At 34.9% G+C, this 25133-nt stretch overlaps 1 protein-coding gene across 3 annotated transcripts in view; it reads right to left on the bottom strand.

The window, feature by feature from the left end:
- The window catches only part of LOC127850763 (dynein axonemal heavy chain 8-like), a 232215-nt gene that overhangs the window by 104805 nt on the left and 102277 nt on the right, over positions 1-25133 (bottom strand). For all 3 annotated transcript variants that reach the window (XR_008035439.1, XM_052384053.1, XM_052384052.1), the window contains exons 32-41: positions 24688-24808; positions 23554-23673; positions 18381-18580; positions 13894-14047; positions 13413-13576; positions 11057-11159; positions 10652-10756; positions 8843-9004; positions 8330-8554; positions 4399-4571 (exon numbers count right to left, since the gene is read on the bottom strand). Coding sequence is in view for 2 of the 3 variants with exons in the window: in XM_052384053.1 (XP_052240013.1) it covers positions 4399-4571; positions 8330-8554; positions 8843-9004; positions 10652-10756; positions 11057-11159; positions 13413-13576; positions 13894-14047; positions 18381-18580; positions 23554-23673; positions 24688-24808 (1527 nt within the window). In the remaining variant the exon portion in view is untranslated. The remainder of the gene's footprint in view (positions 1-4398; positions 4572-8329; positions 8555-8842; positions 9005-10651; positions 10757-11056; positions 11160-13412; positions 13577-13893; positions 14048-18380; positions 18581-23553; positions 23674-24687; positions 24809-25133) is intronic.

Genomic DNA, 25133 nt, shown 5'->3' with positions numbered 1-25133 from the left:
CAAGCACTTTTCAAGGCCAAATTTTCATTTTCAAGACCGAGAAGCGTATGTTAGTTTCCGTCTTAAAGCTGTTATGGACCGTATGTAGTCCGCATGACCCGACATTCACTGGCTTTGTTTGATGATCTCGGGTTAATTTTTGATGATGCTGGAACAGCGTCGTCTAAGGTTTGATAACCAGTAAAAAAAATCTTCACAATGGGAACCTATGTAAAAGACCGAGCCAGTCCGATTGAGATAACTCGATTTTTTAGTTACTTCCCTTGGCATTCGCCACTGCGTAGGAGATTGCTCGTTGATTTTCATTGATAACATTCTCCTAGCAGAGTTGTCGTTCGTGTTGATAAAGGTAAATATTAATAGAACAGCATATCCTGGGGAAACAGATTCAATAAGTGTATCAGAACGTTAATTTAAATTTAGTAATTTTACATCCATTTTTATGGACCAATGAAACAACTATATATTTTCTCTATTTTGTTTGATATTTGTTCTCGATTTAGTAAATAAATTGCGAATAAAACATGTAATATAAACTTTTTACGTGATCACAAAACTAAAGAATGCGAACAATTTCGAACCTGCAAATTGTAAACGCTGCACAGCTATGATATATATAGATATAACAACATTTCTTTGAGTAATAGTCCGACCCGCTAGCGCAGTGGTAAGGACATTCGCTTTTTCACCTTTACGACACCGGTTCGATTCCCGCTCCCGGCCCAATGTTATATTTTGTCTGTTTTGTGGTCACCATTCCGGACAGGTGTTTTTTTTCCGGATAATCTCATCCCCCCCCGCAGCATTTAACCATATAAAAAATTAAAAAGTAATTCAGTACAAAACAAATAGCTGGAAATTGCAGCTATCATTCAAAATTCGTCCCAACTGTCGTCAATCTAATCTTATTAGGTAGGAGTGCTGGACACACTCCGGATCCCAACATTATGCAGCCTCAGCGCGGAGGTAACTCATTACCTTGGAAAAACACAAATACACAGACTGGGTGCAGCCTAGGCGCGTATAGACTCAAACAAGGCAACAAACTCAAGTGCGGGCACAATCATTTAAAATTTACATATTGAATACGATATTCTAACAGAAATTACACAACCACCTAAGTGTACATACCATGTTTGATATTTCATTCGATTGTTAGATTTCAGCATATACATGTATAAGGTCATTTTGCTATTAGTTAACATATCCATATGTTCGTGGGCGAACTCGGATAGTCAAGTGCTCATACGATTGAGCTCACATGGTCTGGCTATGTGCTCATACCTACTTTCGAGAATCATCATGAAGGTATTCCCATACTTAATGAACAAGAATGTGACCCGCCTCCCAGTTTCGCTCAATGGGTCAAGTTACCCACGGGTACTACTTCCCCGTACCCCTAAACTTTTTTTCGTACCCAAAATGTTTCGTACGCAAACATTTTTTCGTACCAAATTTTTTTTCGTACCCAAAATTTTCGTACCCAAATTTTTTATCGTACCCAAATGTTCGTATCAACATACACAATTGTGGTGATATAGATAGACTTAAATTGATGTTTTATATCCATCCTCTTCAAAAGCATCGTCACACCAGTACTGTCAGTACTTTGATTTTCTGTGAGATCATAAAACTTCCAATTAACATTTGGACCATCCATGGAAACCTGAATCATCTCAGCAGGCTTGAGGGAATACAACACTGCCTTGCAGAAATGGTCTAACATATCAGTGGATGTGGCATGACCTAAAAAATAGGTACACAAATTTTTAAGAAAATAAATCCAGGAATTGTCTTTTTCGCCTAAGCGTATAACACAGGATGTACTCCATTTATTTTTGCTATATTTTTTATTTGAATTTTAAACATTTGGCTCACACAAAAAATGGAACAAAAAATCATCAAAACGTTTGTGCGACCAGAAAATGACTATTCTCTCCTTCTTGGACATCAGTTTGGTATTTCTATTGCTCAAGAAAAACTTCATTTTATTTAAAATATACAATTCTTGTTTGTAATCAAACTAATTGTACCATTAAGGCAATCATTGATAAATCATAATCATGACACATGATGAATTTTCTGCATTTAAATGGCATTGAATAGGCAATACAATATAATATAAATAATTTAGATTTCAAGAATTTATCGTGCTTATCAACCATATTATAGAGAACAGTATTAATTGCACAAAAGCATACCAAGAAACTCAGAAGTGTAGTATCTTGTAATGACTTGACTTCCCTCCCAGAACCGAACATGGATATCCATTTGCTTGGATTGGTCTTTCTTGTTTAAACTTTCATCAAAAGACACCGAGTACGGTCCACTTATAGAACTATCAAGTAAAGTTTTGTAAAGTTCAGCTAGCCCAAAAACAGCCACATATGCTGTCTTGCGGTCTCGGCAAGAAAATTTCTTTGCATAAAAACATAACATGAAATAACTTAGTAATGTTTTTATTGGAATTGAAGGATTGATGTGTGCAAAGGGTATGCAATACCCACAAAACTTCCGCTTTCAACATATAATTTTTTGTAACGAATTTGCCTATGGATGTCTGCAAGTTTGATACTGCTGCTGATGGTTGGGAAGATCCTGGAATTTGAATATCTTCTATCTGCACACTCTCTGTGGCTGTGCCTTCCTGGTTCGACATAGATGGGCTGTTGTTGTTTATGTCTATTTTAGATTTAACAGTTTTAACAATAGTTCACAAAAAAGACATCGCAGGAACCCTGTTTGCTTCTCAATTTCATGTTTTCTTTGTGGGTTTCCCCTTTCTCGTGGCTTTTCAAAGCGCTTTCACCTATACCCCCGACATCAATGGTCTTCATACAAACCCGACAATGTGCTTTTCGAATTTTATTTGTTTTCTGTACCCGAAATATTCAGTTTACCACCCTGGTTTGAAACGACTGGAAACTTAAATTGTTCTTAAGGGAAATACCGGTATTACGAAAATTTATCATAAATGCCTTTGAGCAAAAAGTTGAGTACGACATAAGAATTCCTTTAAAGAATAAATACAATAAAAGCGGAAATTTTGGTCCCTGATTAGCCTGTTGGGACTGCACAGGCTCATCTAGGATGACACTTTACACTCATGCATTAACAGAGCTGGATCCAGATAAGCATCGTTTTATCATTATTACGATATATCTTTTTAAGAAAAACGAAAAGAAAATCAAAATCCATCTTATCAAAACGAATTGAGACAGACTGATCTGAATTATGACCAGCTGTTTGATCGTATGGAATTTCCGAGTTTTGCGCAGCGAAAGTTAAATGATAACGAGATTTCCAATACCGGATCTGTGAATTAGTTGATTGTAACCAATAATATTCCCATTTCCATTTCCGCTTTTCTGTTTACAAAATTAAACATGGCGGCTGCAAAGTGTGGACAAGTTCAAAAGAAACTTCATTCTGCGACAGCGCCAAGTATACTTGGTTTCATTTAGCGGCGAGAACTAAGTCCAAAGTCTATTGTTAGCAGTCTATTATCTTATATAGTGTCAAAAGCGGTTGATGAGGTGGAATCAAAGATCTCCAAACCCAAACATCACAGTATCACGCACAAACAGATCTTGGCATGGAAAAATGACTTTCTCTGGTTACAGATTGAAAGCTCAGATGCCAATATTCATTTGAATGTTCTTCTTGTATTAAACACAATGTGGCGTCTGTCTGGGTGAGAGAGGGCTTTTAAATCCAGATGGGACTGGTATGCACACAGTAGCTCATGCAAAGGTCGATGGAGTTAAAAGTTTAGTTTGTTATTATATATTTTTCATTTAAAGAAAAAACTAATTGAAAATGATGAATTTTGGAGAAAAAAAAACAAACTGCAAAACAAATCTTGTAGTGAAAACTAATTGACCGGGAACCCTATCTGGAGCTCTGCATTTAGCCCCATTTTCTCAGAGAGTCTCATATTTATAGTGGAGACTGTGCTTAACCTCGCTCAGAAACAAAGTGAAAATGGAAGTATGTTCAGTTTAATACTGTTTGCTGCTGATCAGTATCTTAAGGTTGGAAATGAAACCGTAAAAATTTTGATCTGTTATGAAAGGTCTTTATATAATTTGATTTTCTAAGGGACTACAAATGCATATGTATTTGAGAGGTAACTGGTTAGTAATGCTGCGGACAACTCTGCTGAGCATGTGAAGACAACACAACTGGACAGTTATCAATGATTACTGTCCTTGCATGTGATACCAATAAGTGAAGATCGTTATTCTATTAATAATTGTTTGCAATTTAAAGTAGACGATAAAAATGAATAACCTATGGCTATTCGATGTTGTTAAGCAACATAAAAATCATTGTCTAAACATAAGGTGCAGTCTGCAAAATGGTAAAGTAAATGAGCTTTATATTTAATAAAATTACCTGTCTGTAAGAGGAGTGATGACAAGTCTGTCTGTACAACCCAGAAATTCATTTTGGTAGATGAAGTCTACATCAGTAATCTGAACAATGCATTGGTCTGTGTCTTCTTTAAAGTAAAACCTGGCTTGTTTCAACCACTCAAAGTCTGTTGGTGATTTGATGTGCATTTTGGTCTAAAATATCAAGATGACATCATGATATGAACTTTAAGTCCATGGTATACATGTTGGTATTAGTACGCATACGGCTAAAACACGGTATTGGTGCTGATTTGCATTTGTTTATGTTATATCCATGGCTAAGAAAAAATATACAAGATAGGAATTAATTCTAAAGGTCCACTTTCAAGAGGCTAGTGCTACACGTTCTTGAGATATACCTTGAAACATGCTCTAAAAATGGCCTTTTTTTAGCGTTATGCAGTCTCACTTGAAAAAATCTATTGATTTAAATGAGAAATGCTCTTGATATCAGCAACAAATGATGCAAACATTGGAATAATCTTACACAGACTTGTATCCGGTACGAGTTGCTGCTTGAATTAATGAAAAAGGTAAAATATTATGGATTTTATAAGTAATATACTACCAGCAGGGATTTTGTTTCAGGGCCCTCACACTACTTTGGGGGAAGGGGTCCGCAGCCCTTAGGAGGGGGAATTTTTGCGGCGTTTCCCTTTTTTGGGGATTTTTTTTACTTACTCTCTCATTATTTCATTTGTACATGTTTGCACTATATTCATTGCATTTTTCATGATTTAGTATGTTTGAAAAGATCAAATTGAAATAGAATTGAGATATAATAATCATGAGACACATCTTTCTATTAAAAAAAATATTATTTTTTTTATGTGGAATTTTTCCCCCCAAAAGGGGAAAAAAAGGATAGATTGAGGGCCCTGTGTTTCAACACTAAAATTCAAACATATACTTATTGTTATACTCAAATTATTGGTACAAAATTTCAGTAAATTAAACTTGTATTATCATAAAAAATTCAGTTATGTATTAGGATAAGTACAAAACCCATTCAAACTACTAGATAAGCCGGGGCTTTAGCAATAATGATAGTTCATTGGTAAATCTTTTTATTTAAAATTCTGTAGTATCTGTAACCATTGAAAGTTTTATGTGGAAATTTTAGTTTAGAAGTTTTTCCATGCAAAAGTATAAATACTACATTTGCTAATGTGTATTCATGTCATTCTAAGTTGGCTGAAATTTGCCTTGCTAAAATATTATCATTATTGAAAAAATACTACTTAGAAAAAGTTACAGACACTACAAAAATGTGTAAAAATGAAGGAAAAAAATCCCTGTTCTATTTCTCATAAATATTTTGTTTTACTCATGAGAAAGTTCCATCTTTTATGTTGGAATGTTACATCATACATTGTGCAATAGATTAATGTGCAAAAAAAGGTAATGCAAGACCTCTTGGGATGAAATATTGTAAGCATTCTTGTGGAATTATTTTATGAACAATTTATTTAGGAACAATATAACCTGATTTTCTTTTTCTAAAATGATTTATCTAAATATGTCTGTGTTCTTTACGATGATACAATCCTTTAATATGGAGAGAAGACAAGAACAAACCTCTTGTAATGACTCAGGTATGTATCTACCATTTTGATTATGCTATGCTAAAATTCGTAGTGTCTGTAACCACTAACTTCCTTCTGTAAGCCTTAAACCTTTTTTGTTATATAATGAGTAAAATGAAACAAAATTGTATTTTGTATTACATTGCTGATGTCTAAGGTGCATTATTTAGACATTTTCTGTCTGAAATTTGAAATATTTATCATAATAATGTAAATAAATTGTCTTCATAGTGTAGCTTTCTATAAACTGGCATTTTTTCAATTATCTCCTAGAATATGCAATTTTTGCATTAAATATCATTAGAACAGTAAATCCAAACAAAACCATTTGAGAATTTACTGAGATCAGACACAATATCAAACCATTTGAGAATTTACTGAGATCAGACACAATCTCAAACAGTTTGTTTTGATGGTCATATGGTTACAGACTCTACAATGCCTACACATTTAACTTATTATTGTTCATGCTATTAAAGAGCATATGAAATCATTTTTAAAGCTGATGAGTTTTAACCATGTCTGAAGTAACTTCTGTTTTTTACTTTGATCCAAATGGCTGCATTTAATCATTTCCTTTGCTTATGAATGGATCAATGAAGACATGCGCACTGTATGCTTTACACTACATGTATATAAATTTACATTCTTATACTTTAATTAGTAGCAGAAACTTTGAAGAAAGGAAAATGAATTTTGTTTCCGTTCTTGTTTCAGGAAGCAAAGATAAATCAAGCAAAAAAGAAAAGATAAAATAAGACTAGGTTTGGCTGCATGAAGGTTAAGCATTGGGAGAACAAACGAAAATATAAGAAGCTAAAATACAACTATGCATATGCCTTCGTAGCTGCTAGGCTAGAGCAAAAGAATGGAATCAAAGGACATATTAGTTTTTGCTTTGGAACAGAAATCAGATTGAAATACATTTATTTTGTAAGTTAAGCAAATTTGGCCGGGAAGAGATGACTGTTTACAGGAATCAATATATGTCATCTTGTTTATAGCGCACAAGATCCAGTGATATTATTGAAAGTGGACTTCGCAAATTCAAAATCAGGGCAAACATTACTTAAAGCTTAAACTTCTCTGTGATTATCTTGATGGCTAAAGTAACAAAGGGTTATAAATAAATCACTGATTTGCTGCTTGCAAAATTACATTTTTTTTACACAGAAATGTTTGGAAAGTTTTCAACACATTATTTGGTAATACTTATTGCTGCAAAATGAAATTCTAGATTATATTAATTTGAAACTCTATGCAGGTGTGCCAATTCATATGAGATGCCAAACTCATAATGTCAGATTAGTCTTCTTTGACTTGTATGTGCCCAGCACTGAGAATTGTCAAGCTACACGTCTCCTGGACAGCTATTGTTACCCCATGTGTAGTGTCTGTAACCAACTCAGATCATGTACACAAAAAATGTGTTTTAACTAAAATTCTTACAGATCAAAAATCATTTGATATAATGTTCAAGTCACTGTCTTTATGTAAACTTGCTTTAATAGTGCATTTTTAATGCTTTATGCCATTCTGCAACTGTTTTTGGAATCACATATTTTGGTAGTGTCTGTAACCAAACTTATGAGCATGCAATTCTACCTTTTATGAAAACTTATGCTTTTTCAAAACCAATCGTTTCGATTTATTGTGTTTGAATATACTTCCCAGTTTCAGACAAATGCCTAATTAGCTATCTTGTGGGTCTATAATAAAAGTTATAGAAAAGTTTCTTGCTTGGTTCTCTTTTGGTCTGATACCTGATTAATAAATGCTTTGATTTTTTTTTAAAGATAGTAATCACTTTTGGTATTTTGCTTTATTTCAACAGTTTATAACCTGTAGTTGATGTTAAAGTGAAAATATCTGAAGTTTGATAGTTCTGCTATGTTTTTCTTGCATGTTATATGATAGTGTAGTGTCTGTAACTTGTATTATACCATAGGATGAAAATGTTATATAAAAAAATAATGCATGCATGATCAAATAAAATTCAACTTGATTTGAGTAGGGGATACCTTGAGCTTTAAAAATAACAACAAGGAAATGCTGTATCTGCAATTTCATTTTTTTGAGTAAGTGAGACTACTTGCAGCACCAATACCGTGTTTTAGCCGATAATATACTTCAATATATTCAAATGTATTTTTGATGCTCTAATAAAAAAGAATTTCACACCAGTAAAAACATGCTATTTTTAGAACTATTCAACATGGTTTTGTTTTGGATATAAAATGTGTTTTTTTTCAACTGGTGGTGTTTTTCCTTAGACAACAAGTTAAAGTAAAAGAAAACAAGTGAAACGGCAAAACAGCAACATACCAAATCATCAAAGATGTCTCGCTGATGCACGTGTATGGTGACGAGAGTTTCATACTTGACTCTCTCCACCTTGGTAAGGTCGTGTGTGGTCTGGTCAATGAGCCTGTTGAGGATGTCAAGGAAGCGCTGGTTGGTGGTCGGCATGATCTTTTTGTCAGTGCGGGCCTGAGTGAGGGCTTCCTCCGCATCACGCGTCCAGATCATTTGAATACCCAGCAGTCCCACCTAGACATGGGGAGTAGAACAGAGTTCAATACAGAGATATCATATTTTAAATAAATACATGTGCGTAAAGAGTCATAAAGTGTGCATACTGCACAGGCTAACTTTTGACAATACTTTAAAAATAGGTAACATTTTACTCAGTTTTCCCAGAGCATGGCTTTTTTTGGAATATTTGTGAGCAATTTTTATTTGTGTGTTTGTATTCTTACTTTTATACAAAATTTACTTTGATTCTTTTTAACCACCTTATTATTGCTACTCTGATTATTATTACTATAAACACAGTACCTGTGCAGGGAAGTTGTTGAGAAATCCAAGCAGTTCAAATCCCTCATTGTTGATGGTCCTGAAGGCATCTCTTATGACACCATGCAGGGACTTCATCTTCTCCTTGAGAAGCTCTCCCAACCACAGTTCCACATTACCTTTAGCTATCACTGGATTCTCCAACTACAAAATTACTCATAACATTAGCCTTGCTAAGGGAAAACTGGGCTTATGTTCATTAAGTGCCATCCCAGATTATCCTTTGTGAGCTTGGCTTCCATGGGCAATATAACAAATTTACACTGCTGAAAGATTGTTGACATATTCATATGTGTACACATTTTATGTCGGCATAAATATAGGATCTGGCACTAGTTGTCATATCATACCATATTTTATTAAACGAGTTCAGGAATTTTGTGAGTAAGCAAGCCTTTGGCCAGCTTATTAACGAATTTCCTGGGCGAGTTTAATAAAATATGGTATGAAAAGACGAGTGTCAGATCTTTTTTATCACATGCTTTTAAATGAGAAAATTAAACAAGACTATTGCCAAGCAATAAAAGTCCCCTACCGGCTCCACCATTGTCGGATTAAAAATATATATATATTTGTTGCCATAGCAACCAGAATGTCCATATTGTCATCTATCCATGTTTCAAGTTTTAATAAAAAGTAATAAGAACTTTTAAAGTTATCGCAGGATCCAGAAAACCACCATTTTCAGCAGTATTTCTAGTCTATTTGTTGCCATAGCAACAATAATTTTTGCCATAGGAACAAAATGAAATGATGTGCATAATGTCCCTATTGCCATCTATCCACGTATCAAGTTTCATGAAAAATATTAAGAACTTTTTAAGTTATCGCAGGATCTAGAAAAGTGTGATGGACGGACAGACAGACGGAGCACAAACTATAATTCCCTCCGGTGAAACCGGTAGGGGACTAATAAATATTTGCCCAAACAAAATTATCAATCCAGAATGTTGTTACCATTTCTTGACGTCATTTCAGCAAAATAAAAAAATGCATTGGTCAATTGAACGAAAACAAGCAAATTCGTTGAATTGATATCCACTGCCAATATGCTCCTGGACACTCAAAACAAGTTTCAATGAAATACGCCAAAGCATTTCCAAGATATGGCTCTGGACACACAAAAAACATTTTTTTCAAAATACAAAGGGCCATAACTCTGTTATTATCAGATGGTGTACAATGCCATTTGGCGTGCATCATCCTATTATCCATATATATAGTCATACCAATTTTCAATGAAATCTGCGAAAGCACTTCCAATATATTGCTCCGGACAGACGGACAACGCCAAAACAATATCCCTCTGCCTATGACGGGGGATAATAAGCCAATGAAAATGCTTAACAAGCAAAATCGTTGAATTGATATCCCCCGCCTATATGCTTCTGGGCACAAAAGTGTTATATTTGACACTAAAAAAGCATTTTTTAAGATACAAAGGGCCATAACTCCTTTATTAACAGATGTTGTACAATGTCATTTAGCGTGCATCATCCTCTTAAATATATATATACTCATACCAAGTTTCAATGAAATCCGCCAAAGCACTTCCAAGATATGGCTCCGGACACAAAAGTTCCGGACATTTGGAAAGATGGACGAAGACGGACAACGCCAAAACAATATCCCTTCGCAGTTGGCGGGGGATAAAAAGTATATTACACATGTGTTAGATAAAAATATTCCTAATGGTTATATTACATGGGAAACATAGTATGGCATGTGATAATATAATTTTCAAAACTTTATAACATATGGAAACTTAATCAATTTTAAGGAGCTACTAACCACTATTTTCTCCCCCTCTCTGGAGATGACAGATAAGATTCTGTCATAATCTTTCTCATGGAACTGCACCCCATTGACATTTTCAAACACTCCCAGCAAGTGTGACTACAAACACATAAAGCATGTTCTGCTTCATTGATAATGATTTACAAATGTGTGTATTATTTATATTCAGTAGAGCAAGAAAGACCAATTTGGATCCATAGTTTGATTCAAATTTATCAAGTAAATTATGAAGGAACAAGGTAAAAATGTGCATTTTAATAATTCTATAAGGATGCAAATGAAATTTCAAAACTGAAATCATAGTACAAGTGTTTCCTAACTGTACAGTTTGTTGACAAATGTTCCCACATAACATTAAGCTGACTATATGATTAAATATTACTCTTTAGTCTAATATACCTGGATAGTGTGTGAATCACTGGCCTGTCCCAATATCTCAAGGAGAGCAGGATCAGACACAAAGAAAAATCTTGGAAACACCAGTCGCTTCTTTTCCAAGTACCTGCAATATTAACTGATGTTTGAGCAAAAAAGAGATGTATTACTGCATGCCTAACTTTCATAATATGTTGTCTACACAGCGTTCCCTGTGTAATTCAACTATAGATCATGAGTGTTCATACCTTAAATAACATTTTGAACATTTTGATTGGCAAAATTGTTTTGGATTGACCAATCATGTTAAGCTATCTTGGAGAAATGATAGATTCTGTCAAAATTTGTCAGTCAGTAAACAACTTTTAAAATAAATTAAAATGTTTTAGTAATGTTTGAAGTGTTTAAATGTCTTTTAAAAGCATGTTTAAACAAATTTTGATTCTCATTCTCATTTCATACCATATATTATTTAATGTGTTCAGGAAATACATTATTATGCTTGTCAAACCTAAGTAAAACAGCAGGCATTGAAAGGAAAACTTTATAATTTCTTATATGATTATGCATTTATTTAAAATCAATTATATATCACAAGAACATATATCTGACAATCTAGTGTGTATGTTGTTAATATTTCCCCTCAAACTGCCAATAAAAAACTTTAATTCTATTACGTCATACAACTTCTGTGCTCAAATGAGATGTGCTCGAGCTATTGATAGATATATTATCAGTGCGACTTAGCTACTCGTTGAGTACAGACGCTTCGGCGTGATCGATTTTCCGTAACGAATTAGTTCGTTTGCGGTTTATACTGCGGTATCGCACATGTCAGTTTTATTGCTATTAGTAGCAATTATTGGAATTGTTTTGTTTTTCATAAACAATTTTACTGAATTTCATTATTTTTCTTCGGAAACAATAAAAAGAAACTTGTTATTGTAAAATTTGTTCGGAAATTTTTACCAGTCTAACACGTGACCGGTTTACGACATCCGGCACGTTAGTTTTCAACAGGTCTCTGTATATTTAACACATCATGGCAGACAAAGAAGTCCAGAACAGTAAGAAACAACCCTGTAAGTCGGTTTCGGTTGTAAATAAGACCTCTTTGGTGTCTGAGGACACACCTTAAACTGTTCCTAACTGACAACTGGAGGGATCAAATGCCCTCCCTCACCACCCTTTGTTTAATTTGGTGAGAACTTAAAAATTGTCATCTGTATTCATTTGATACGGACATAACTTTTTTGAAATCTTGTTGAAGACTGACAATATATCGATCTGCTGGTGCACATCTCATTTGATCTCTCCAATTTTCATATGACTTCACAGAATTCCAACCATATGTCAACTTAAGGTAAGTCTAGTTTGTTTGGGGGAATTTTTTCCTATCACTTTTTGAAGCATAAAAAATCAAATTTAAACAACTTTTGGCTAATATATGGGCATTAACCACACAAATCTTATCAGGATATACATTCAAGATTGGTTTCACTAATAGGAGAGGGAACAAAACTAAAAAAAACACCATCTTAACAAACCCTACCTAACTTTGTTTTCCACAACACATAATTTTTTTGTAGGCACAAATAAAAGCTCAAATAAAACTCTTGATACATGAATTCCAGGGCTCCAATTTAACTTTTTTTGCTACTTGCAAAAAATTGCCAGCAGCTTTAATACCAACTCGCAAAATCAAAAACATTCTCGCAAATTTTGATGGAAACATATAAAACCTTGGACATTAGTTTAGTACTATTTAAACAAAATAAAAGTACTTAACATGTATACACATTTTATTTCTGCAACCATACAAAGATATCAGTTCCTTGGACCATAAGGGCCCACATCAGGTTGATTGACCATCTTCATCTACAACAAGTTTTAGTCTTATTTTAAGTTATTTTTCCACTAATTCACTGTTTTCGTAGAAGGATTTAAAATCCGTGTTTTTCTAACTAAACGGTTAACTTTGCTTTATCTTTTGTATTATGTATATTTTGTGTTATTTCCGTCTGTGGGAATATAGTGACAAGTTATTTTTCGCTTCAATGAACATGTGTGAAGAGTCGACTGTTTCACTTCCTTTGTACCAATACCATCCGCGTATCTGTATATACCAGTCTACATACTAGGTGCGCGCTTACGCACAAGGGTACATAATTGGGCGTTCTATAAATTGACCTAAGACTTAGCGATCATGACGTCGAGCAGCATTATACCTACTCATTTGTTTTCACTATTTATTTAATCGCAAAAAAATACTAGTGGCTTAAAACTTAACTCGCAATCGGTATTTTTTACTCGCATTTTGCGAGTGTTAATTTCGAGCCCTGGAATTCGCAATAATACACTGGTTAACTTAATGTCTCACCCAGTGAGAGATTTCTGACAGAGCTCCAGCTGTTCTAGAAGATGTGGCAGCAACTGGCCCATTGTTTCATCAGACACACAGCACAGCACCACGTTGGGGATCTCATGAGCGCGCACCATGATCTTCATCCAGGACTTGTCTATGTTCTGGAACCTCTTGGCTTCCTGATTTGGAGGTTAATGTGTGACTGATAAATGTGACCGAATTCATACCTTGAATGCTATTTTAACAATAGTAACATCTGCTTGGTACAGTTCTATTTTCTTTACAATGCAAGTGTACATTCCTTTTTTTAATATGCATTTAAAATGTTAAAATTCTAAAAGCTTGATTTTTCACACATCTTTTTTATTAAAATGATTGTCAGTTACTATTTGTCAGAATTTATTAAAACATTCATGAACTTATAAGAAAGCATGAATTAAACAGAACTTAACATGCTTGACATTAAAATGGTGTATGTTCAATTTCTTTCCTATACCTGTGGTAGTTGTTTTGCAATATCTCCCCCAACAAAGACAGCCTCTAGGTAGACCCAGAGGTTCTGTACTATGAGCCAGTTCTCCAGAATGTCTGTGGTGTTGGACAGCTTCCCTACCCATTCCTGGATCTTCTTCTTGAAAGGGGCATTGTACCTGAACAAAGAGGATACCATACATTAACCACTGTAACCTCAATTTAAATTGTGTACCTAGAAAACAAATACAACAAGAGCTGTAAGAGGACAGCGCGCTCAACTATTCAAGTGCTTGACTGTATAACGTAAGCCATCATGGAGAGGGGGGTATAATGTGAGTGTGTGACCATTTAATAGATGATCTTTCAAAAATAAGAAAACAAAATTGATTTTTTTTGGGGGGGAGGGGGGTGGGGGGAGAGGGAGGTATATAATGTGGGTATGTGATCATTTAATAGATGATCTTTCAAAAATAGGAAACAAAATGGGGGGGGGGGGGCGTGGGGGATGGTTTGGGTGGAGTGCATTGTGGTATGTGTTGTTTTGTCAAACTTTAACATAGATTTATCAATAACATGCATATTCTAAGTATAAAAGGGGCCATAATTCTGTCAAAATGCTTGATACAGTTGTCTGCTCTTGTTTATAGGTTGGGGTCATGTTGGTAAACAAGTATGCACAATATGAAAGCAATATGTCAAGAAACACAGGAAATATTTGGGTAGTACGCAAACTTTAACATAGATTAATCAATAATATGCATATTCTAAGTATAAAAGGGGCAATAATTCTGTCAAAATGCTTGATACAGTTGTCTGCTCTTGTTTATAGGTTGGGGTCATGATAGTTAACAAGCATGCAAAATATGAAAGCAATATGTCAAGGGACACAGGAAGTATTTGGGTAGTACGCAAACTTTAACATAGATTTATCAATAATATGCATATTCTTAGTATAAAAGCTATGTTAGCGTTTCCGATCGCCAAAATCGCCAAAGGCGATTGAATCTTTCAGCTGGCGATTAAAAGTTTAAAATGTGAATGAAAATGGCGATTGCACAAAACCCTGATATTTCTCTATAAGTATATAATATCTCCTACTTTTAAAGAGAACTCGGTACCGATTCCCAAATGTAATCGCCATAAAAGCTCCAGGTGGTAATAGATAGTCCATTGATAAGAGATAACCGGATGCCCGTATCATATATTCAAGCAAAATAACACAGTCATGTATGCTGACAGATGCATTCACGGGAAATTTTCGGGTACCTTTCCAGTCGCCAAACTTTGATATTTAACGTCCAATCGGTTACGAGAATGTTTATGGAGGCGGAGTTATATAGCGATTATTATTTTTGATTGACGTGTGTCACAGAGTAAGCGTTTATCGCAGGTTTATTAACAATGAATCACAGTTGTAGCATTAATACGTGATATAAAACCGGTAAATAAAGCAGTACATTAAAGGCGGTTTCCGGCATCATCATCACAATTATTTACCGTACTGTATAAAACAATCATCAATTATGAGAAGTTAATTGCAATTGGTGAGCAGTGTAAAATTACTTACGGCCAGTAAGTTGTGACAAACAAAACCCGTTAATAATTTGATGCGGTAACAAATTAAATCCAGTGCATGTATATTTTATCATGTCTATTTGTAAAACTGATTTACACAGTTTTTCTGCAGCCACATGATAATAACTATTCACTATGCACTAATACGGGTATGCCATGTAAAACCTGTGTTATAAAAAAAAGTGCGAAATTATTGCTGTTGTCTGCAATGCCAAGTTCAACGCATGCAAAGCATGCTTTTTTAATAACAGACGATGTGTAACTAAATATAGCCTAGCTGCTCAGTACATGCAGTATTTAAGACTTACAAATTTACCAGTACGTTTGAATAAATTATCTATTGCAACTTTGGAAAAATATGTCAATTCAAGAATACATTGCAGTAAATGTATTTTTCAAGAATCAAGAAGCACCAGACTACGGCAAAAATTATTGGGAGAAGGGGGGGGTGGCGAATAGGAGTTACGACCCACGCAATCAAAGACCGGGGCATATCTGAAAGTTCTAACATTGTATACCATTTATGCCAGTGCATGAAAATAACAAGAGCACCGCCTTGCGGGTGCAGACCGCTCATCTATTTTCTTTTTAAAGGTGAAGGGACTCTCATTTTCAATCACAAAGGAGGGAGGAGTGGAGTGAAGAGGGGTGTATAGTGTGGGGTTGTGGACATTTATTACATTATCTTCCAAAAAAGCGAAAAAAAAAAAAAAAAAAAAAAAAAAAAAATCGGGGGGGGGGGGGGGGGTATAGTGTGAGGGTGTGGTGATAATTTGTGAGATGATCTTAAAAAAAAAAAAAAAAAAAAAAAAATAAAATCAAAAAAAAAATTTGGGGGGGGGGGGTGGGGGGGGTGGGGTGGGGGTATAGTGTGAGGGTGTGGTGGTCATTTGTGAGATGATCTTATAAAAAAAAAAAAAAAAAAAAAAAATTAGGGGGGGGGGGGAGGGGGGGAGGGGGGGGAGGGCACGGGGGATGGTTTGGGTGAAGTCTATTGTGGTATGTCAGGTAAGAGTAGTTTCATCAAAGTATCAATCAAATCTAATCATAAATAAAGAAGTTATGGCAATTTTAGCAAAATTTAATAATTTGACCTTGAGAGTCAAGGTCATTCAAAGGTCAAAGTAAAATTCAAGTTGCCAGGTACAGTAACCTCATGATAGCATGTAAGTATTTGAAGTTTGAAAGCAATAGCCTTGATACTTCGAGTGGATCGAAACACAAAATTTAACCATATATTAAAAGTTACTAAGTCAAAAAAGGGCCATAATTCCGTAACAATGACAACCAGAGTTATGCAACTTGTCCTTTTACTGTACCCTTATGATAGTTTGTGAGTGTTCCAAGTATGAAAGCAATATCTATGATACTTTAGGGGTAAAGTGACCAAAACATAAATCTTAACCAAATTTTCAATTTTCTAAGTATAAAGGGCCCATAATTCCGTCCAAATGCCAGTCAGAGTTACATAACTTTGCCTGCACCGTCCCCTTATGATAGTTCATAAATCTTGCAAGTATGAAAGCAATAGCTTTGATACTGTAGGAATAAAGTGGACCTAAACACAAAACTTAATCAAATTTTCAATTTTCTAAGTATAAAAAGGGCACATAATTCTGTCAAAATGCCAGTCAGAGTTACATTACTTTGCCTGCACAGTCCCCTTATGATAGTTAGTAAGTGTTGCAAGTATGAAAGCAATAGCTTTGATGCTTAAGGAATAAAATGGACCTAAACACAAAACTTAACCAAAATTGTCAATTTTCTAAGTATAAAAAGGGCACATAATTCTGTCAAAATGCATGCCAGAGTTATCTAACTTTGCCTGCCCAGTCCCCTCATGATAGTAAGTAAGTGTACCAAGTTTGAATGCAATAGCATTGATACTTACTGAGAAAAGTGGAACTAAACGCAAAACTTAACCAAAATTTGCAATTTTTTAAGTACAAAAAGGGCACATAATTCTGTCAAAATGCACGCCAGAGTTATCTAACTTTGCCTGCCTAGTCCCCTCATGATAGTAAGTAAGTGTACCAAGTTTGAATGCAATAGCATTGATACTTTCTGAGAAAAGTGGACCTAAACGCAAAACTTAACCGGACGCCGACGCCAACGCCAACGCCAACGCCAACGCCGACGCCAAGGTGATGACAATAGCTCATAATTTTTTTTCAAAAAATAGATGAGCTAAAAATAAATGAAAAATAAAAAAACATGAAATTATTTGATTTCAGGTAACAAATGATTTATTTAAATGTGACTTCATTGATAATTTAATACAGTCATTGTTAATACCTATAGATTCATGATAATGATTATGTCGTTCATTGAGCAAATAAGGTTATAATGTGGGTCGTTATCGTAGTGCTGAAATTTGGCTACTTTTTTTTTCCCTTAGCACTAGAAAAGGGGCCATAATTCTGTCAAAATGCTTGATACAGTTGTTTTCTCTTTTTTATAGGTTGGGGTCATGTTGGTAAAGAAGTATGCAAAATATGAAAGCAATATGTCAAGGGACATTGAAAATATTTGGGGTAGTACGCAAACTTTAACATTTGCACGCTCACGCAAACGGCAACGCCGGGGGGAATAGGATAGCTCCACTATATATATTTCATATATATAATAGTCCAGCCAAAAAGGTTTTTCTTGGCTGATAATTATTAAATGAAACATACTAACTGCTACAATTTTTAATTGAACAAATATAAAGTCAGTTAATACTTTAAACATACCTTCACACTGAAAACTGTATGATATGTTGATTCTTCCAAAGGGATGGGATCCTCAAAATCATGTAACTGTCAACAAAACATTGCTTCCATAACATTAGCAAAGAAACATAAACACAATATAACAACAAGCAAAAACATAAACTGGAAACAGGAATAAACACAGGCAAAAAGTGCCCTACAAATCCGTTATGACACGCACCTGTTGCTAAGCAATGAACTCAGAACCATGAGCGAGTCTTCTAGAAATGCAACAATCTCTGAGGTTTCTCCTCCCTTCAAAAGCAGCTCCCCCCTTGCCTTGAAGTTGGCAAAGCTAAGATTTCTGGCATTCCAGTCGGTAACCACTTGAGTGAGCTTGGCTTCAATGTCCTTTTCTTTCACAGCGGAGATGCAAATATCCTGTGCAGGTAATAGTGTTGTTGCATGATTTGGTCAACAGAATCTAACACAAATCTCCTGATACCTTGTAAAAATGAGGCTGATGCCATTGGGTTACTACTGACAAAACACCGACAGCTGTGCTTGTATTCCTATTAATGAATTGCAGGCATTTTTCTGTTCATTTCGGGAAAAATGCAATTACAGACCTGTTTACCCTACCGATTTCTTCTATGTAGTATGGAGGGCATCTCTCAGTAGTTTTGGGCTGTTGTCCATAGTTTTAAACTTTTCAATCATTTTGAGCATTAAAACACAATGAAGGGGCTACATATCAGTTTAACGGTACATAAAACATTAGACGAATTTAGTTGCTAATAATTAAATCTGTTACATGATTTTTTTGCTTTGATTTGTTACAGCTTGTGCCATTTGGATTGGGAAAATTAGCGCGATAAACCATCAAATTGGAAAAAATAGCGCGATAAACCATGAAATTGGGAGACATTAAGCATTATACATATGATTATAACTTATTATAAGTAACAGAATTAAAATTGTTTTTAAGTGCATGTTTGACAGCATTTTAAATTATAAAGTGCTGCTTCAATGTCTTCTTACAATTAAGACAATATTTAGTTTATACCATCCACATGCATATTAAACTTGCAATAATCTATATATTCTTAAATACACCATTTGATCATAGCTCTTTAAGAATAGCTATTAATTTAATTCAGTATTTTTTTAAATCAAATATCATAAGGGGAAATCTAAAAAATATTGACAAACATCCTTTAGTGTTCTTGTTGTGTTAATGATGTATTAAATGGAGTTAAAATAATATATTGTATTTGTTTATCTTTCAATATTTTGCACTTGACAACCTCAGTTCAATGTTATTTCATTAAACTGTACGCGTAACAAACATAATAAAGCAGAATACGCATATGAATCTGATTATACACAGATCCGCTAACATTTAATCAATTCATGTGTGTCTCTTTCCATTTTCGAACGATACTCATCTAATTATAATAAATGCTTTAACTTTGTGAGTAGACAATTTCCCAACACTCGTTTCCGTGACGCACATTCACTGTGCAGATTTCTGATAAATATTTTTTTTTAAATCTCAAACGCAGTATGTTGCGTTAATTGACACACGCATTACATTATTCCCTAATGACCATATGATATCCGTTTTTAATTTGAATGGTATTTATTATTTTCGCCATTAATCACAATTTCTCGTCTGCTTGCTGCCATCTTGGACGTGTGTAAAAACAGGCGTGCTCAATCCTGATACATCCACTATCGTCGGTATTCTTCGCAATAGAGAGAGAGATGTGTATACTGGATAGCAACGTAAAATCATATAAATTCGGCTAAATTTGCGAACCAATACGCAAGTCAGTTGTTGTTCGGTGACGACTCGACAAGCTCAATCAGCACTCGTTCACCGGGAGGCTTGAATTTTAACGTTTTTTACTATGCAAGCGCCAAAATGATAATGATTGATACATTACCCGTTAAGACCGAAATTAAGGGAAAGTACGATTAAAAACTGAAATTGAACCATTTTGATCGATGGATCCGTAGTTTTTCAGTACAAATCCGTAGTGCGTAGTTTAGCCAAATAATCCGTAGTAACTACAGTGAATCCGTAGAAGTAAACAGGTCTGAAAACTTATTTAATATAATCTTTAGTATAATTCAAATTTTAACAAGAGGGCCTGAAAGGCCCAAAGTTGCTCACCTGAAATAACAAGATATTATAGGGACAAATCTTCTGACCAAGTTTCACAGAGATCGGAAAATAAATGTGGCCTCTAGAGTGTTAACAAGGTTTTACTAAAGCCATATAAGAAAAAATGCCCCGCCCCCTGGCAGCCATGTTTTTCAACCTACCGGCTTCATTTTTTAACTGGTCCAAGATATTATTGGGATGAATCTTCTGAACAAGTTTCATGAAGATCGGACAGTAAATGTGGCCACTAGAATGTTAACAAGATTTTACTATAGCCATATAAGGAAAAAATGCCCTGCCCTTTGGAAGCCTTTTTTTTTCAAGCAAACATAATTATTTTCGAACTCATCCAAGATATCATTGAGACCAATCTTCTGACCAAATTTCATGAAGATTGGACAATAAATGTGGCCTCTAGAGTGTTAACAAGGTTTTACTATAGCCATATAAGGAAAAATGCCCCACCCCTGGTGGCCATGTTTTTAAAGCAACCAAAACCATTTTTGAACTCATCCAAGATATCATTGGGACAAATCTTCTGACCAAGTTTCATGATGATCGGAAAATAAATGTGACCTCTAGAGTGTTAACAAGGTTTTACTATAGCCATATAAGGAAAATAGCCCCGCCCCGGTGGTGGCCATGTTTTTCAACCAACCGGCATCATTTTTTAATTTGTCCAAGATATTATTGGGATGAATCTTCTTACCGAGTTTCATGAAGATCAGACTATAAATGTGGCCTCTAGAATGTTAACAAGAGTTTGACTATAGCCTTATACACTGTAACTCCAATATAGCGCAATCAATGGGGTCCAAGCCGCAAAACAGCGTTATAACGGATCCGCGTTATAGATATTGAGCTCAATTACTGCAGGGCACTATAAAAAAACAGGTTTAGAATAGCCTATAATATAGGTCATGTATATTGCCATGCTGTGTTGACGCAAACACATGCATATAAACCGAATCGTATCGCTAACAGTAAACATACCGCTTTTCTTATGTGCACATTTATCCTATAATCCAATAAAATTGCAACATCACTTAAAAAAATAATAATCTTGAACATTAATGATGATATATGTTTAAGAAATTCGTAAACACAACCGTACGCATATATGCCATTTTCAGAAGTGTTAAGTATACAGTGCATTATGGGGCAGAGCTTTCATTGGACGAGTGACTTTAAATTTAGATTGAATGCAATACGACTCATGTACAAAAAATTGTTTTATTGCATCATACGCATGCAAAAAACTTGTCTCCAAGGGACTTTCTGATACCGCGCGAAAATGAAAGTGAAACTCTGTTAACAATTACCGGTACACTGCGTTCGCATGTAAATAAATCGTCTGCATTATTTAATTTCTTATACACAAACTGAAAGATTAAATGACATAATACTAGAATGATAATGAAATGACAGAAATAGTTGTTTTATACAGTAGGCAGTATATTTCACAGCCGCTCATTTAATATAGTCAAACTGCAACCATATCAAAGTAAGAATGTTTCAATCGTTTTGAATTACTTTAATTGTATAACTATCCCGCTTGCACTTAACTTATGGAAATTATCGCACTGAACCGCTCTGATGAGGAATACATGTAATAAACACTGACACGCGAGTTTTTCACACCTTTATTGACATTACACAACAGATTAACACCAATTAGCTGTCCGTGTTGTTTAACCTCGAGGCGATTATAATCGGTTCAACGGATGGTTGAATAAAGCAATCAACATGTGATTGCCGCCATATTTGAATTGTCTGAAAATACATAAAGTTGCATAATACGGATTTGAATCATGAATCAAATGGAAGGTTGGAGAAAAAATGGGATCCAAACACCCTCCGCGTTATATTGGATTCAGCGTTATAACAGAGCGCGTTATATTGGAGTTACAGTGTATAGCCATATAAGGAAAATGCCCCGCCCCTTGGTGGCCATGTTTTTTAAGCAAACGTAACCATTTTTAAACTCATCCAAGATGTCATTAAGACAAATCTTCTGACCATATTTCATCAAGATTGGACAATAAATGTGGCCTCTAGAGTGTTATTAAGGTTTTACTATATATAGCCATATAAGGGAAAATGCCCTGCCCCTGGCGGCCATGTTTTCAACCAACCGGCATCATTTTCGAACTCGTCCAAGATATTATTCGGATGAATCTTCTGACCAAGTTTCATCAAGATTACACAATAAATGTGGCCTCTAAAGTGTTAACAAGATTTTACTATAGCCATATATGGAAAAATGCCCCGCCCCTTGGCAGCCATGTTTTTCAAGCAAAGGTTACCATTTTTGAACTCATACAAGATATCAGTGGGAAAAATCTTCTGAGCAAGTTTCATAAAGATTGGAAAATAAATGTGGCCTCTAGAGTGTTAACAAGGTTTTACTATAGCCATATAAAGAAAAATGCCCCGCCCCCTGGCGGCCATGTTTTTCAACCAGCCAGCATCATTTTCAAACTCATCCAAGATATTATTGGGATAAATCTTCTGACCAAGTTTTATGAAGATCAGACAATAAATGTGGCCTCTAGAGTGTTAACAAGATTTTACTATAACCATATATAGCCATATAAGGAAAAATGCCCCGCCCCTTGGCAGCCATGTTTTTCAAGCAAACGTAACCATTTTCGAACTCATCCAAGATATCATTTAAACCAATCTTCTGACCAAATTTTATGAAGATTGGACAATAAATGTGGCCTCTAGAGAGTTAATAAGGCAAATGTTGAAGCCGCACAACGGACGATGGACAAAAAGCGATCACAAAAGCTCACCATGAGCACGTTGTGCTCAGGTGAGCTAAAAAGAAAATCATAGAAATTATTGTTATATACTTTGTAAGATGCAATTAAAATAAAATTGAGATACAATAAGAATTAGACACTTCTTTATCAAAAACAAAATTTACTTCAGATTATTTTTTTTCAAATTGAAATTTCTTTTTATCATTTTGCTTTGAGAATGGGTCTGTTTAATGGACCCATAAATAAGGCTAAAAAAGGCTTGAATTTTATGAGACAAATCATGGAAAAAGCAACTGTGCAAACTATCTGTCCCAAACAATACATTTTTATGGTAGTATCTGTTTTAAGTTTGTCAGATAAAACAACAAATGTATTACTTAATGCACCCTTGATGTGGACCTTGTGTATGAATTAAGCCCATTTCCCTACACAATCCTCAAATTGAACATTTTTCATTCAAACTCACTGCATCCTACCTCAATATCCTCCTTGTACTTGAGCAGTGGTGCCTTCATGATGTCCCTTAGAGTGAAATTCTCAGAGTCAAAGTCAAATGTATGACCTGTCAGATTGGCCATTCTCTGCCAGTGACGTTCCTAACATACAAGCAATCCATGTATAAGCACTGTTTCACTGGATATACAAATTTAAGTAAAAACACACAGAGCTCCAGATAAGGGCCGAACAGCCGTAAATACGCCTTTTTCATGAAGATTAACGCATTTATTTTTATAAACTGGACGTACCATTTCGACATTAATATCCATTTTACGCATTTACAAAAAAAATCTGACCGCACCGATACGTCTGCGTCAGCGCGGCTTGATTTGTTGATCTCTAACCTAACGGCACTTTTAGTTAATTTAAATAACCGAAAAGTTGTAGACTGGGTTCATATATTATTGATTATTCTGTCGCGTGATTTCCTGTAACTTGTAAATCTGTCAAAAACGATATGTCTGCGCGCAATTGAATGCCGGCTTAAGCGAAAGCGGCTCAAAACAACACTTTTTTTTCATATAATGACTAAATACGGTGTCTTCTAACCATCCTGACATTAAATCTGTAAACCCAGAAAAAGACATCGTCGCCCCGATATTAAACCATTTGATTGCATCGGTGGTGTAAAACGTTAGAAAACACGATGGGAAACGGTGAGACAGTGAAATAAGTGTTCATTTACTAAGCTTAATAGTTGGCTTGTGTTTTCTTGTCAAGAAAAATGAAGAAATAGTATTAGTCATGAGTTTTAATGTGTAGTTGTATAAGCATCATAATTCAGAATGGAAAACCTAATACAGTAACTGTTTAAGAAGCTGCATATATTTATTATAATTGCTGCAAATGTTTCTGTAAAGTCAGTTATGCACCCTTCAATATCCAAGAACACGAGTGGTACAGTACTACCTGTATTTTTGGATATGGTAGTACAGGTTCTCATTGATTATTAGCGTTACTCCTTTTCTTCCTGTCAGTGGCAGTACCGTTACTAATTTCACAAATCCTTATCTGGAGCTCTGAACACAATCAGCTCTATTAAAAACCATCTATACCAAAGATTTGTTTAAATTATTGCATGATGATAATAAGTGAAAAGTGATTTGTTTAACCTTCATTGCTTTATTAGCCATGAGTTCCAGTAGTGGACAAGTTTCACTGAAATCATCAATCTTTTTCTTCAGTTCCAGGAAAGCTTGCCATTCTTTAACGCCCTTTGGTAGACGTCGACATCTGTGTAGTACAGAAACATTGCATTTCATAAACATCACTAAAAAAACATTAATAACAAACACTAGAACACTCAAGGTGCCGGTACCACGTGACTTTTTCGGCTATGTGTGGGACAATCGGATGTCAACAAACCATTGCTTCAGGTAATGTTTTTGATAATTTCTTCATTAATTCAAAACCATTTTCAAAAAAACAAAGACGAGAGCCCGGTCATTGTCAAAATACACAAATTTGTTAAGTTTGCCCAAAATTAATTTAGTAATTTTTCCAAAAAGTGCAACCGCGCTTTTGAAAGGACACGAATCGAAATGCTATGTGTGGTATA

This window comes from Dreissena polymorpha, chromosome 11, assembly GCF_020536995.1.
Source record: "Dreissena polymorpha isolate Duluth1 chromosome 11, UMN_Dpol_1.0, whole genome shotgun sequence".
Lineage (NCBI taxonomy): Eukaryota > Metazoa > Mollusca > Bivalvia > Myida > Dreissenidae > Dreissena > Dreissena polymorpha.
This window is presented reverse-complemented; position numbering and strand designations above follow the sequence as displayed.